Here is a 13,681-nt window from a genome sequence, read left to right on the forward strand (position 1 = left end):
TCCCCCCCCCCCCCCCCCCCCCCCCCCCCCCCCCCCCCCCCCGCCCCCCGCCCCCCCCCCCCCCCCCCCCCAGAATTAGAAACAGGTACGTAGTTAATAAAAATAAAAATAAAAGTACATAACTTACGTGGTGTAACTTACCTAACCCGCACATACCTATAGAATGCAATGCGCTCGTGAAGTAGATAGTACATTACATGCATGTAATTATACCTTAGGTACCTACCTCATATATTTAGCTAAGATAGGTACCTAATGCCCGTTACGGGTATGCGGTGATACGGGCATCTTGGGACTGGAAGCATACAGGTATCATCTCATATCACTCACACCTTCTTCTACTTCCTCCTTCTCCAAAGTCTATCTACAGCGTTGTCTACAGCGTAATTCCTGTCATGCCCTCGTCCAACACGCCAACACGCCAACCCCTCCTCAACTTTCGTCCAGTCCACACAGTACAGCACCCTCGTCTTATTAGTACGGGCAGCTTTTCACTTGTAACTTCAAGTTTAGCAGTCTTACAAGAGTTCTCTACTACTTCTCGTTAATGGCCCTTCTAAGGTGTCTCTTATCACCAACATGTTAATCCGTCGCCTGTCCGATACGTTAATGCTTGCCACGCTGAGCGGACTAGCTCTACTACCGACGACATGGGCCAAGGAAACTCAGTATATCACCGGCACAAGCCTCGACGGTGTCAAAGCGAATCTAGCTCTCGATAGGAGGCCAGCCTTATATACTGGCGACTTTGGTGATTGTCTTGCTGGACAAAGCTTGCTAAATATCACCAAGTTTGACGCCGCCTTCTATTACGATAATTCCACCGTCCTCTTCCACCTTGACGGAACTACCAATATACGCAATGAAGATGTTATGTGTACGAAAACCCCAACCCCCTTCCTCAGTATAAGAGTCCCTGGGTTAACTTTTTATGCAGTGTATATATCTGTTGAAGCTTACGGCGAAAGCAGGTTTGCGATGGCAGTAAATCCGTGTAATGTAAACATTTATAGGTATGTATGAACAACTGAGCTCCATGTCACATAATTCTTATAGTTATAATCAGCATGTGTCCAATGAAAGCCGACCAGCCTATCCAAGCATTCGCTTTATTACCAGTCGGTCCACTACAAGTTTCTGGAATACCACAAATCGCTTACGAGGTTCCTGATATCGAGGGGTTCGCGCGGATACAAATATTCGCAAACTCCAGCCAAACCGAGATCGCATGTTTCCAGGCGGTGATGAAGAACGGGAATACATTTTCGCAACCCGAATCGATCAGTACGGTCCTGGGTATTTTCACCCTCGTGGCCATAATAGCTTCGTTTGTGACAGCAGCGTACGGTGTCAGCATACCGCATATGAGAAGCCACTACGCACACTCGCTATCCGTCCTCGTTATTTTCGAAACCTTCCAATCGATATTCTATTCAGGCGCCTTGTCGCTACCTTGGCCCAGCGTGCTTCCGGCGTGGTGGAGCAATTTTGCATGGGCTGCTGGCTTAGTACCCAGCACCGAGATAGTGAATTCGATTAACCCCTTTGTCGGTGTCAGCGGAAACTCCAGCCAGGTCGGAGGAGCCGGTTCCACGGTCGTCAATAATCAAGGAGGCCTTACTCAACAGATTTATGGTCGCTCACTCGTGTCGTATATCGCTAATGGATTATCCAAGAGAGGCCCCGAGGTTTTGAAGAAAACCGGGAGCCTCTTAGGGAAGAGGCAGCCTTACAACTCAAGCGATCCCTACGACTATAATTGGAATGGCAATCCTGTCCATCCGGGAATGCCATTACCTGGAAGCTGGCCTGGGTTCGCAGGGGAGTTATCTGAATTGGGCATTCCCGCTCCGAACGCGTTTATGATCGGGCTAATCTGGCTACTCGTCGTTATTGGGCTTGTAGTCGTCCTGCTCGTGGCTTTCAAATATACCCTCGAGGGTTTGGTAAGATTAAGATGGATTAAACAAGATCGCCTAGAGTATTTTCGATCCCACTGGACAGGCTACCTGATCCTCGCTGTACTCCGGACGCTATTCATTGCGTTCTTCTCTATCACGACCCTAGCCATGTTCCAGTTTGCCATTTGTGGTTCTGCCGGACCTACTGCAATAGCTGCGATTATTTTCGCCATTCTACTGGTTGGTATGGGTGGCTTAGTCCTATATGCGCTTCACTTTCGACTACGTTTTAGCACGTTTTCCATGGATCCCGACCGCATCTTGCTTCGACGTGGCAAGATGTTCGGATGTCTTCCCTGCCTGATACCACAGCGTCTTAGTCAGTTGAAAGAAGAAGAGCTGGGAGAGAAACCAGCTGGTTCCTTACCCTTTATTCGCTTGCATTTCGTCGATGACAATCCCAGTCGGAAAAATGTACACCAGGACGAGGTGTATGTGAAACGATTCGGTTGGTTTTCTGCACGATATAGACTCTCACGGTGGTGGTTCTTTGCCGCTTGGCTATTTTATCAATTCATTCGGGGTTGTTTTCTGGGTGGTGGTACAGGCAACCCCCTCGCTCAAGTTTTCGGACTGTTTATTGTCGATATTCTCGCTCTCGTTATCATCGCAGCCCTTAATCCGTATGAAGGGCAACGCAACACTGCTCTAGCAGTTTGGCTACTAGCGCTCACTCGAGTGATAACAACGGGCCTATCGATTGCCTTTCTTCCTGATTTCAATCTCAATCGCATCGTGGTCACAGTGATCGGGATCGTTATCATTCTTATACAAGCCCTGCTTACAATAGCGGTCATGGTTCTGATAATCATCGGTGGTATATCCTCCTGGATGTCCTTATCTCGAAACCGGGAATATTTTACTTCGCAGAGCCTAGAGGGAATTCGGATTCGTTATTTTGAACACATTGAGCAAAGAGCAACAGACCAGCCTCCGCCGCCGAAGCCCAAAACGAAAGCAGGATTTACATCTGGTTCCACTGAAAAGTTCCCAGAATTACCACTGGAGCCACATTTTGCAGTCAAGTCCGTGAGGCGAGCTCCCAAAATAGAAGACGAGGATGATGACTATCTGGCCGATATAAACCCAGTTCGTGTGACATACGGTCCTGTGGGGAGGACCAGCCGCACTGCTAGTGTCAGTTCGCGGCGTTCAGTCAGCAGCATACCCCGTGGAGCGAGAGGGCAACGCGCTTCGTGGAGTTCCAGGGATTTCTCTCAAGCGGACCTGGATCGACCTAATCCTGCTCTCGTGAGACGAATGAGCGGCGGTGCTCGGCCCGGCTCGGCGAAGATGGCGGATTGCCCGCCGGGCCAGGCTTCAGGAACACCGACTCCCAGCAGACCAATGACTCCTACAAAGGAAGTCCCTGAAAAGGGAGCGGAACTGGATGAGGTAAAGGAGATTGAGAACGAGAAGGACGCTGAGAAGGGTCTGGAGGACTCTCAATAGTCGTGGGAATCCTTGGACAATTCCAGGATGGCACTTATTAGTTAAGGATCGGCCACGAATTTTACGTTCGTATTCCGGATTCCTAGCATTTATTTGTTTAGGCTGCGATCAGTTTATACCCCTTACGCGACTTTATTCCGAAAGTGGACGCGATACATCGGGCGGTGCATTGGGTGGCGTTTAGATTACATGACGAAGGAAATATATTATGAGAAATGAAATGGTGGACTTAAAAGCTAATTGAGGTCTAGGTTAGGTAGGCATATCTTAAGCTGAGAAATTCTCTAGGTTAGGTACCTACAGGCACTGTCCAAATAGAGAGAGATAATCAAAGCCATGAAATCACTTGGGAGCCAGCCAAGGTCTTGGGATGCTTGATTGCCCAAGAAAAGAAAATAGAAAGAACGAGCTTGGAAGATTAGGTTCTGCGCCATGCATGTACGCAATGTGGTATCATTCATTCTTCAGACTGAACATGTTTTTACCATTCCTGTTCCCTCCCTCCCTTTTCCGCCAAATATCGTTTTCGTAGCCCTCGTCCGTGTACCTTGGCCTTAACCCCCGAATCCCACACCAGCGCTAGATAGGTGCGTAAGGAATAATATCAGGAAAAAAAAAAAAAAAAAAAAAAAACAAGACACAAGCTTTCTCTCCCTCTCCCTCTCCCTCTTTGTCTGTCTGTCTTTCTATATCAACCTCCATCCTCGCGGTATAGAATATAGTTAGAAGAACAATACAGGTAGTGAGCCAGGTAGAGTTTACCCTCCTTATAACGTCATCCTCCTCCTCCCCCGTCTCGAATGTGCCTGATTCGCAATTAAAATAGCTGGCTACCCACGTGGGTTTACTCTCTTCGTGTAGGTTGAGTATTAGATAGAAGATAGATAGGTAACGGTGCGGTAGGCCGCGCCGAGAAAATAATATAGAAACAAAAAACAAAAAAAGGGGGGGTAGGGGGGAGGGGATAAGAATCGGAAAAAAAGGACAGGAAAAAGAGTGCCGTCGAACGTCAAACTGTCCGGACATGTGCAAGTCCAAGACGACGAAGAAAAAAGAAAAAAAAAAAAAAAAAAAAAAGTGATGTGCGAAACGCAAAAAATCTCAAGCGGCGGCGGTCGTCGGCAACCGATTCTTCTTAGGAACCTTGGTGTTCTTAGCGGCGGCGGCCTTCTTGGAGTCGTCTTCCTCGGCCTTTTGCGAGAAGTCTTTCCACTTCCTCCACCCGTCGAAGTCGATCAGAGCCTGCATGCAGCCCCATTCCATAACCTTTCTCTCGAGCCAGACGAAGTTGACAGGCTGCAAAAGGGGAGAGGAGAAAAAGAAATTCGTTGATTAGCACAGCGCAAAAAAAAAAAAAAAAAAAAAAAAAAAAGAGTAATTATTAGGTTTTAGTTTAGAAATTTTAATTTTTTTTTCGCTTACCTTGGTTAGGAAATCGTTGCAACCGGCGGCCAACGCCTCGTGCCTGTCGCTCTGTAGGGAGCTGGCAGTGAGGGCGACGATGATGACGGGGCTCTTGAACATCTCCGTATTGACGAGCTTATCTTCCTCCGCGGGTTCCGCCTTGATCTCGTCCGGGGGGCTGCTGGCGGACGAGGAGAAGACGCCGATGGAGTTAACCTTCTCTATCCTCCTGATCTCGCGGGTGGCCTCGAGACCGCTCATGACGGGCAATTGGATATCCATCAGGACCAGATGAAAGCCGCCGGCGCGCCACTTATTCACCGCTTCTCTCCCGTTCATGGCCGTCTGCCATCGGACTTTTAATCGCTTCACGAAGGCTTCTAATAGCTTTAGGTTGATGATGTTGTCTTCGACGATGAGGACGTTGATAGGTGGGACGCCGCCGTTCAACATGCCCGGCGGCAAGGAAGGGTGTTCGATAGGCTTCTTGATCTTCTTAGACCGATTGAGGAGTCGTGGCGAGGAGACGCGGGGAGGGGGGGTGGCAGTGCGTTCCGGGATAGGGGGAGTCGAGATCGAAGGGGCGGCAGGCGGATGATTGGACTGTTCTGAAGATGCACCTGAATGAGTCCTTGAGCGTGGCTGTCTTGGGTAATTGTGCATACCGGTAGGCTGTGATACGGATTGCGAAGCGTGACCGCTTGGGGCAGTAGAAACTGGCGATGCCGTATGCATTCTCTGAATTTTAGGCCTCGAAGTTCCGAGTCGTCTCGTCCCTCCGGGAGAGGGTAGCGGTGGTAGCTGTCCTCCGTTGATGACGGTTAGGGATGGGGGAAAGTGAAGCTGATGAGTACCGTTGAGAACTGTCGTGGAAGCGTTATTGGGGTGTTGAGCAGCAGCGGGGGGATACGGTGGGAAATAATCGGTTGCGGACTCGTGAGGCCGGTCGTCGGCGTAATATCTAGGATTCGGGGAGGCTTTAGGTGTACGACGGCTAGGTATATCGATTAAGAGGGCATCGTCGACGGATTGGCCACCGGGATAATAGGCGTCAAGAGTTCTACCCATGGGTTCGTCTGGTTGTAAAGGTCTGCTCGTTTGCTGTTCCCTATCACATATGCGAAGCGTCAGGTCTGGGGCGTCGTATTGACGCCCCAGAGAATTTGCGTATTTTCGCAAGATCAGATCGCGGACGTCGTCCACTAAATCTTCTTCATTTATGGTGATCAACGTAGGAGAGGCCAATGGCCGTTTAACCCATACTTTTCTCGTCACCATGTTTCCGCTGATTGGTAGAAGTTGATCAGCTTCGCCTGCACCTACTTCGCTGCTTGCATAGCCTGTATTGAGTAGGGTTTTGATCAAGGTAGTCTGACGGTTCGGGAGAATGCTCTGTCGCCTCGGTGGGCCTACAGGTCGGGATAACGGTATCGTGGGTGGTATTGTGGTGGGTGATATTGCGGGCGATAAAGCGCGGCTACAAGATGCGGATCGTCGAGGATAATCGTTTGCGTCGTCGCGACCGGTGTCGATGTCGATGTCGGCGTTGGTGTTAGTGTTGTTGCCTTTATCGTTGTCGATGTCGATATCAACGTTGTCGCGATACTGATGCTGATGCTGATGCTGAAGTTGATGCTGAAGTTGATGCTGATATTTTTGGTGTTGGTGATAATTTTGGTCTAAGGTGCGCGGCTTGAGATGTGAGATGGAGGCGGCGGCGGGATGTTCATTGATGCTCGGTAGCGGTAACAGTGTGGGTGTGGCGGCGGTTGAGACTGAATTGTTTAGATCAAGGCTTAAGGTGGGCGTAGCGACGGCGGGAATGGTAACCGAATTGATTGTGGATGTAGAAAATTGCAGATCCTTGCCGGACTTGGAGATGGTGGAAGATGGGGTCAAGCTTGTCAAGTTATTGACGTTGTTTATGTTGTTGTCTAAGTTGTTGCTGCTGCTATTGCTGCTGCTGCTGTTGTTGTTTAAGAAATGATTCAAGTTATTCTTCAAGTTGTTGCTCAAGTTGTTCACATTCACATTCACATCCACACTCGCATTCGCATCCGCACCTGTATCCTCGTTCGCTGGATCCCTTTCCAAATTCGAAGCCGAAGCCACAGCCACAGATTCCCGAATTTCGTTAGTTGAACTATGATGAATATTATCAGCGTTAGAGTTGCCAGCTAAGTCTAGCTGCTGCTCTAGCTCTGGTGGAACCCTCTCAGCTTGATCCCGATTTTGATCCCGACCTTGATCTTGGTCTTGATCCTGATTCCGATCCTGATCCTGATGCTGGTCCTGGCTCTGGCTCTGGCTCTGGCTCCGGTCTTGGCTTCGATCTCGGTTTTTGTCTCGATTTTGGGATTGGCTCGGAACTGGAATCAAAAAACTAATACCGAATCCATCCCCGTTCTTCTTCGGCGGAGTGCCCTGAGAACGAACAGAAATGTTGCTGGGTCTATCCTCGTTGGTAGCAGCTGTACTCACCGATGCCGCGTAGCCAGTAGTAGGAGTTCGCGTTCGTGTGCTGCTAGATGCCCTATCTTGGCCAAGACTCTGCTTGCTTGAACCCAACGTCGGAGACGCGCTGTGTCTTCGCAGGAGCTTGGCCTTGATACGGGCTGTGAGATCACCCATCTGACCTGCCGTTGAGTGAAGTCATAAAGGGAAAAGAATCAGACTCCTTTTATTTTTCTTCCTTTCAAAATATTTCAAAAACATGCAGGGCCGAGTCCGCTTGACTTCGATATTAGTGTCAAAGTATGTATGCAAATAAAACAAAAAGGAAGTAGAGATAGGTAGAAGATGGGAGGGTGAGCTATTGGAGAAGCCCCCATCGATTTGTGCTTGTTTACCTGCCGGGTGGATAAGACGGACGATATGATAGAATAGATAATAATAAATATAATAGTAATATATAAGCGTATAAATCACATACTGTAAGTTCTTATTTTTTCTTTTTTTTTCTTTTCTTTTTTTCTCTCTTCCCCTTTTACGACCAGGTCAACATGCAGCACGTGTGCTATGGTAGAAACAATCTTATTAGCGGGAGGCAAAAAAAAAAAAAAAAAAAAAAAGGGTTTTGTCTGGCATCCATATCGTTCGTATGCGTATGCAAATATTCCGGGGTACCAATGCTAGACGATGCCAACAACTAATAAACAGAATTGGATGAAATGGGGGTGGTGTGACAAGCGGCCAGACTCTTCCCTGTCCCAGAGCATGTCCTAAGCCTGTCTAAACCAGTCGATGTGCTGTGGGTGTTAATCTCTTTAGGGGAATTATGGGAGCTGCCCATGCACGAGGGATCGCGATCACTGCCAAATACCATAGATACCATACTATGTTGATGCCATAAATACCACATAGATCCTATAGCATGGAGGATAGCATAGGATTCCCGCATAGCATCATCTTGGGTCGACGCGTCTCGATTCAATTCTAGTTAGATCTTCCCCAGTTAGGTCCACGTTAGGTTGAGTCCTTTTCTCATTAGTGCGCTCTCAGACCTTGTAGCTTGTAGGTACTAGGTAGTAGTCAAATGGTAACCATAGGTGTGGGATGCCTAACCGCGGCCGAAGGAAAAAGAGAGCGATAGGTGCCCAGGTGTAGGGAAGTATACTGTGGTGTACGGGATATCATCCTTTTTTGTTCGACTCTTTAAATAGTCAAAACAGAAGAGAACAGTAGATTTTGTTTAGAAATAAAAAAGATAAAAGACAAAAGAAATGACTGCAAGTCTAGGTAGGTAACTTTCAGGAATTGGATTAGGTACGTATAGGAATTCCATCTTGATTCTTCACAGTGCTCTTGCCATCATTTGATTGTTGATTGGTTACATCCCGCAGCGAGAGTCTGTTTTGATTGGTTGGTACTCTGTAGATCGGCATCTTCGATTGGGTGCATCTCCAAGGCCCCGTTCCACCAAAACGTTTTCATTGGCCGCATCTTCATGTTTGCAGTCGCCCAACTACCTAACCCCTGTTACGAGTACGAAGCAAGCCACATCCAGTGCCACGGCTTTCAAAGACTGATAGCAGCTAATTTCAATCGAACCTATAAATCTTTAGCACTGACATCGTATGTAGAATAGTATGTAGGTAGAGTTCTGGTCTAGAAGATATTTTGTTCATGAACGGAGCATATGTCCCAATAGGTATGTTGTTAAAAGAAAAGAATTCGAGCTCGGATTTTTCTTGGGATCGAAATCTTATCTGCCATGCCCCTCAACCCCACCATGTACAATATGTAGGTACTGCATGTTCCTAAGACGGGTATCACGCTATTTTGTAGCACAGGAAAAAAAAGCCAACAACCTTGGAACGACGGGAACCTCGGGATCCATAGACCGTTCGAATGTTATTCCAGCTCCGGTACCCCCACCAGTGGGTTTTTTTTTTGCATCCAAGATTTTTTTTTTCACCTACGGGTGGATTTCCCAATTAATATAAAAGCTTCATCCTCACCCTCCCGTGAGTCGAGCTGTCATATGCTCCTGCGATGCCACCACGCATACCAGGCCCGTCGACGGTATCATCCGCCTTGACCCGATGTACCGTCCCATCGGCCTCAAGTAGATGCCAACCACAGCAGCAACAGCAGCAATGGCCTGCTCAGAGCATAGCTAGCTTTTCCACCACTCCTGCCCGCCCGCGCTTCACCAAGATCCGCCGTGTCTTCAGGACTTGGATCAATGGCCCCGGCTCTAACTTCCGTAAGCACATTCCCGGCGGCACCAATTATCTCCAGTCCCCCTTCGATAACGAACGGAATGTCGACCGCCCTTTTCCCCTCAATAAACATTTCAAAAGCGAGCCCGTCTTAGATGATCGCGCGAGGGAATTCATATGGTCTAAAATCATGAAAGATGGCGAGACGGTCAAAGCCGTCTCTGCCGAACTGGGCGTTGATATTAGGCGAGTAGCAGCTGTGGTGAGGCTAAAGGAAGTTGAGAAAGACTGGGTGGCCAAGGTTAGTTTTCCTCTCTCTCACTTATATTCGATCCCCTCTCGGCGCTTTGAATGATGATTGTCAACATTACCCAATTCGATAAGTCTTGAAGACAACTACATGGTTACAAACTTTGTTGCGAGCCTCTCTGATAACAAACGCCTCCTATCATTTCTTCTATTTGAGAGATTTTTTTTTCCTCGTTCGGCGTTTCCCTTTGCTAACGCGCTGCGATATCAGGGAAAGAGATTGGCGACGCCATATGCCAAAGCTGTGCTAGGCATGCTGCCGACGCACACTTTCACACCAGAAAGGAGGAATGAGCCATTCGAGCCCATAAACGAGCTGCACGTACACCCGTACACTACAAAGCAGATCTTCTGGCCGACGTCCGAATCGCGTCACTTCACGCGTGCCGACGCGGCCAAAGCCTTCCACCCCAACTTGCTCTCCGCGGATGAACGTGTCCCCCACCCGGAGTTGATCCAGATGGAGAAGGAGCTTCTGCAGGGGCGGCCGCTGTGGGACGCGAGTGAGAGGTTCAAGCAGGCCGCGATGGAGTCGGAGAGGAAAGCTGCCAATAAGCAGGCTGCAAAGGCCGCTCTAGAGGAGAAATACACTACCCGAGTGCATTCTAACCGCTTCGAATTCCGCTTTAAGCAGATTAACTCGGAGAACGTCGGCCCCAAGGGCAGGGCACGGAACGCCGTCGGCTGGAGATATGGTGCGCCATACTATGACCGTGCCAAGGGCGAAATCAAGATTCCTACTTCGGTTCCTTGATTTAGCATTAGGCAAAAATACCATGCCGGTTATTTTAATGGTTATTTTGAGCGTAATCCATATACCTATAGCGATGCCTGCGGGATTACTGCAGCTCTGTTAATCGGCTTATCTGAGCAGAGCATCTAGCAGTATAGTCGAGGAGTGTTTGTACAAGAAATGTATAAATATCTAAATCTAAAAGATGCATGGGTGGGCGGACATCTTGAGGGTCTAATGAGTGATGTCAGTCTATGAGGCGCAGGCCAAACCCGGCAGCCATCTTTCTGTATACATAATATCCAAATACTTGTATATACCCCGCGAGTTATAACAACAGTTTGGCATGTTCTTGCCATGGTACTACTCCTTTTTCGTCCACGTCGACAATCAGGTTGTTTCGAAGTTGCTGAATCCCGTTAGGTGACAGTAGTCCCAGGTCGACGACACACTTTTCCACTGATCCATAGGTATTGCGGATCTTGGCTAATGTGCCCAGCATGGCCTCTTTCCTACAGTTCCACAAGTCAGCCTTTCAATACACAAGCATATCAGAAGACGGGAGCTAAGGATGAGACGTAAGAATTGAGAATGCCAGATGGGTGAAAAGGAGGCAGTGATGTGTCAACAAGGCGGGGGGCTAGTCAGTTGGTTTAATATGTGAAGTAGAAGTAGGACATACTGGGATGAAATCATCCTCCTAGCGGCTTCTGGCTGGTCCCGTAGCGACGGGTTGTCCATCAAATGCGCAATGAGCTCCTCGTGACGCGACTTGAGCCCCAAGTCCGTCAAGCTGTACTCATGCGCTACGACTTCATCGGGTACACCGCATAGGCTCAAGATCAGCCCGCATATGACTCCGGTGCGATCTTTACCGGCTGTGCAGTGAAGAAGGCAGGGGGCCGGTGGAGAGGATGTAGGCGAGGCTAAATGCTCTAGTATCGTCCTAAACGGCGCGTAGTTGTTACTTGGCGAAGCCGCCGCAGCGAGTATGTCGCTATACGCTGCTACGAAACCCTAATTGGGAAATGTCAGTCTAGGTTGCATACCCGGGTTGAGCTGTCAGCCTCTTGTAACGACTTGAATTAGCAACCGAGCAACGCGCAAGTACGAAACAGCCTGCTTTGAGCGAGTCATGAACGAGCTGCGATGAGGCGAGCGTAATTTCCCAACGGACCCCATTCACACTAATCATCGCTCTTCAACCTTGGCCCAAAATGAGGCCAGCAAAAATTCGGCGGCCCCCAAATGAAATGCAACTCTATACTCCCTCAGCTCCAATCTCTCAACACCCGCTCGTTTAATCCTAGTCTTTCGGTCCGAACCAGAAGGGATTGGCAAAATTATCCAATCGCTCAGAAAGCCTCACCGCGCCGTTCCAACGCGAATCTTCACCGTGGCTCTTTTTAGCGCCTGACGCGCGCAAATTGCGAATACGTACCTCTGCATGCTCCGAGGCATAGTTCTTGTACCTCAGAGCCAGGGATTCGGGCGAGTAGTCCAGGTCTAAGAAGACGGGAACGAAGTGGCGGCTCGCGCCGTCCCACTCCTTGATGCTCCAGCCGAAGCCGTCGCGCAGGCCCTTCTCGATCTCGACTGCTGAGCGCAGGTCGAACACCTTCGTGATACCCAGCTCCTGCAGCTTCGACACCCCGTCGTCGGTGACCTTGGACGGCTCCGAGGAGCGGAAGACTAAGCCGCGGCGCACAACCTTGGTGTCGCTCACGGGGTAACCGCCAACGTCGCGGAAATTGGGCAGCCCGGCGATGTGCACAAAGGGTGGGCTAGGAAGATCAGATTCCGCCATTTTTCCTGTTCTGTTTTTCCTCTCCCTGTCCTTATACGGCTTCAACAAGGGGGGTCTTGAAAACGGGAGGTACCTATTAGGTTAGTTTCCTATCACGGGTGAGGCTTGCTTGAGAGAGCCTTATTAGGTCAGGTAGACATAGAGTGAGGACGTAAGCAGCTCGGAGGAGGTCCGGAGCGGTGATTTTCAAACAAACAAAAAAGATCTAACCGATAAGATACAGAATTGGTTGGTTGGTTGTTCAATTGGTTAAGCACCCCCGTACCCGTCCCCATACCCATACCCATACCCATACCCATACCCGTACCCGTACCCGTCCCTCCCCTCCCCTCCCCCTCTTGGATCTTACAATCTTACCCAGGTCCATATAGATTTAGGCTAGGTGCCTTGTGTAAAATTGCATTTCACCACGAGTGTGGCGCATTGGGCTCTGTGAGTTGTCAATGGAAGATTGTTCGTAAAACCAACACAGCAGGTAATATGAATAAATCTATTCGCTACCTTTTTTCGGTGAATGGGGACCGAATTACAAATTAGTGGGAAAAAAGGGTAGAATGATGAATGGAGCGAAACGAAGAGGACAAGGGAGGGAGGGGTTGTAGGTAACACAATGTAAAAAGCTCCCAAATCAGCGAAGCCTTAGGTACATGCATGTACACGGTGTTCATGTATAACAATCTACCTGGATATGTACTTCCAAATATTATATATAACCCTAATATACATAGTTTACCTAAAGCAGTTACATGTTAACCACATGTTCCTTGAAACCTTATGTGACCGTGCTACCTCGTGTAATCTGGTGCAATACCTTAGTCAGCGCTGTCTTACATAGTATTTTGCATAATGCATGGTGTAAGCCAATTATGTACGCCATACTACGCCATAAATGATATACAGGCTAGGTAGTATTTTTTAATCACATGCAGGCAAGGACGTTAGGTAGCGTTTTGTTACCGACAAAATATTGTCTTATGTAACGAGCGGAGAGCCTCAAAATGTACCTGTCAAAGACAGCCCAACATCAACTTTTTTTAGTTATACACACATATACATCCATGATGCATCATACAGCACAGCAACGCGACAACACAGCAACCTAGTAGTACTTGCAGTTTCTCCCATAGCTAGGAAACCCGGTGTTTTTTCTTATTTTTTTTTTCCTTAACCGAGACCCAATTGAGAAACCGAGGATAGGCAACAATGCGTCGATGATGTGTCCTTGAGCCTCAATTAGATCTAGCCAGGTGACAGCATGCCTTTCATAGACGCGGCGGGCCGCGGCGGCGGGGGGGGGGGGGGGGGGGGGGGGGGGGGGGGGGGGGGGGGGGGGGGGGGGGGGGGGGGGGGT

General features: G+C 48.9%; 6 protein-coding genes across 6 annotated transcripts; 3 read left to right on the forward strand and 3 right to left on the reverse strand.

The window, feature by feature from the left end:
* Window positions 1-161: 161 nt before the first annotated feature.
* Window positions 162-4,122, forward strand: F4812DRAFT_408286 (TRP-domain-containing protein). The gene is made up of 3 exons (XM_047932355.1): window positions 162-877; window positions 938-1,013; window positions 1,067-4,122. The coding sequence occupies exons 1-3, from the start codon at window positions 580-582 to the stop codon at window positions 3,411-3,413; spliced, it is 2,721 nt and encodes a 906-aa protein (XP_047794611.1). The 5' UTR covers window positions 162-579; the 3' UTR covers window positions 3,414-4,122.
* Window positions 3,704-4,592, reverse strand: F4812DRAFT_7635 (uncharacterized protein). Its single transcript, XM_047939396.1, has one exon. It carries the CDS (start codon window positions 4,437-4,439, stop codon window positions 3,993-3,995), a length of 447 nt encoding a protein of 148 aa, XP_047794612.1. The 5' UTR covers window positions 4,440-4,592; the 3' UTR covers window positions 3,704-3,992.
* On the reverse strand, window positions 4,515-6,095 carry F4812DRAFT_448944 (CheY-like protein; the record flags this gene model as incomplete). The annotated part of the gene is made up of 2 exons (XM_047935915.1): window positions 4,515-4,709; window positions 4,836-6,095. 2 exons carry the CDS (start codon window positions 6,093-6,095, stop codon window positions 4,515-4,517), a joined length of 1,455 nt encoding a protein of 484 aa, XP_047794613.1.
* Window positions 6,096-7,096: 1,001 nt separating this feature from the next.
* F4812DRAFT_408303 (uncharacterized protein) lies at window positions 7,097-7,850 on the forward strand. The gene has a single exon (XM_047932356.1). The coding sequence runs from the start codon at window positions 7,101-7,103 to the stop codon at window positions 7,377-7,379; it is 279 nt and encodes a 92-aa protein (XP_047794614.1). The 5' UTR covers window positions 7,097-7,100; the 3' UTR covers window positions 7,380-7,850.
* Window positions 7,851-8,604: 754 nt separating this feature from the next.
* Window positions 8,605-10,607, forward strand: F4812DRAFT_7637 (eukaryotic mitochondrial regulator protein-domain-containing protein). Its single transcript, XM_047939397.1, has 2 exons — window positions 8,605-9,782; window positions 10,002-10,607. The coding sequence occupies exons 1-2, from the start codon at window positions 9,312-9,314 to the stop codon at window positions 10,542-10,544; spliced, it is 1,014 nt and encodes a 337-aa protein (XP_047794615.1). The 5' UTR covers window positions 8,605-9,311; the 3' UTR covers window positions 10,545-10,607.
* Window positions 10,608-10,697: 90 nt separating this feature from the next.
* On the reverse strand, window positions 10,698-13,016 carry F4812DRAFT_7641 (tyrosine phosphatase family-domain-containing protein). The gene is made up of 3 exons (XM_047939399.1): window positions 11,965-13,016; window positions 11,206-11,540; window positions 10,698-11,035 (listed from the first exon to the last, which is right to left on the reverse strand). Exons 1-3 carry the CDS (start codon window positions 12,328-12,330, stop codon window positions 10,852-10,854), a joined length of 885 nt encoding a protein of 294 aa, XP_047794616.1. The 5' UTR covers window positions 12,331-13,016; the 3' UTR covers window positions 10,698-10,851.
* Window positions 13,017-13,681: the final 665 nt, after the last annotated feature.

This window comes from Daldinia caldariorum (assembly GCF_022478825.1).
Source record: "Daldinia caldariorum strain CBS 122874 unplaced genomic scaffold F4812scaffold_1, whole genome shotgun sequence".
In the NCBI taxonomy this organism is placed as follows: domain Eukaryota; kingdom Fungi; phylum Ascomycota; class Sordariomycetes; order Xylariales; family Hypoxylaceae; genus Daldinia; species Daldinia caldariorum.

Excerpts from the sequence above, each read along its gene's own strand:
- F4812DRAFT_408286 (XM_047932355.1), top strand. The coding sequence starts at position 580 with ATGTTAATCCGTCGCCTGTCCGATACGTTAATGCTTGCCACGCTGAGC. Across the intron at positions 878-937 it reads ACGCAATGAAGATGTTATGT|TGTATATATCTGTTGAAGCT; the intron begins GTACGAAAACCC and ends CTTTTTATGCAG. Across the intron at positions 1,014-1,066 it reads TGTAATGTAAACATTTATAG|CATGTGTCCAATGAAAGCCG; the intron begins GTATGTATGAAC and ends AGTTATAATCAG.
- F4812DRAFT_7635 (XM_047939396.1), bottom strand. The coding sequence starts at position 4,439 with ATGTCCGGACAGTTTGACGTTCGACGGCACTCTTTTTCCTGTCCTTTT.
- F4812DRAFT_408303 (XM_047932356.1), top strand. The coding sequence starts at position 7,101 with ATGCTGGTCCTGGCTCTGGCTCTGGCTCTGGCTCCGGTCTTGGCTTCG.
- F4812DRAFT_7637 (XM_047939397.1), top strand. The coding sequence starts at position 9,312 with ATGCCACCACGCATACCAGGCCCGTCGACGGTATCATCCGCCTTGACC. Across the intron at positions 9,783-10,001 it reads AGAAAGACTGGGTGGCCAAG|GGAAAGAGATTGGCGACGCC; the intron begins GTTAGTTTTCCT and ends CTGCGATATCAG.
- F4812DRAFT_7641 (XM_047939399.1), bottom strand. The coding sequence starts at position 12,330 with ATGGCGGAATCTGATCTTCCTAGCCCACCCTTTGTGCACATCGCCGGG. Across the intron at positions 11,541-11,964 it reads ATGCCTCGGAGCATGCAGAG|GGTTTCGTAGCAGCGTATAG; the intron begins GTACGTATTCGC and ends TTTCCCAATTAG. Across the intron at positions 11,036-11,205 it reads AGGAGGATGATTTCATCCCA|GAAAGAGGCCATGCTGGGCA; the intron begins GTATGTCCTACT and ends GTGGAACTGTAG.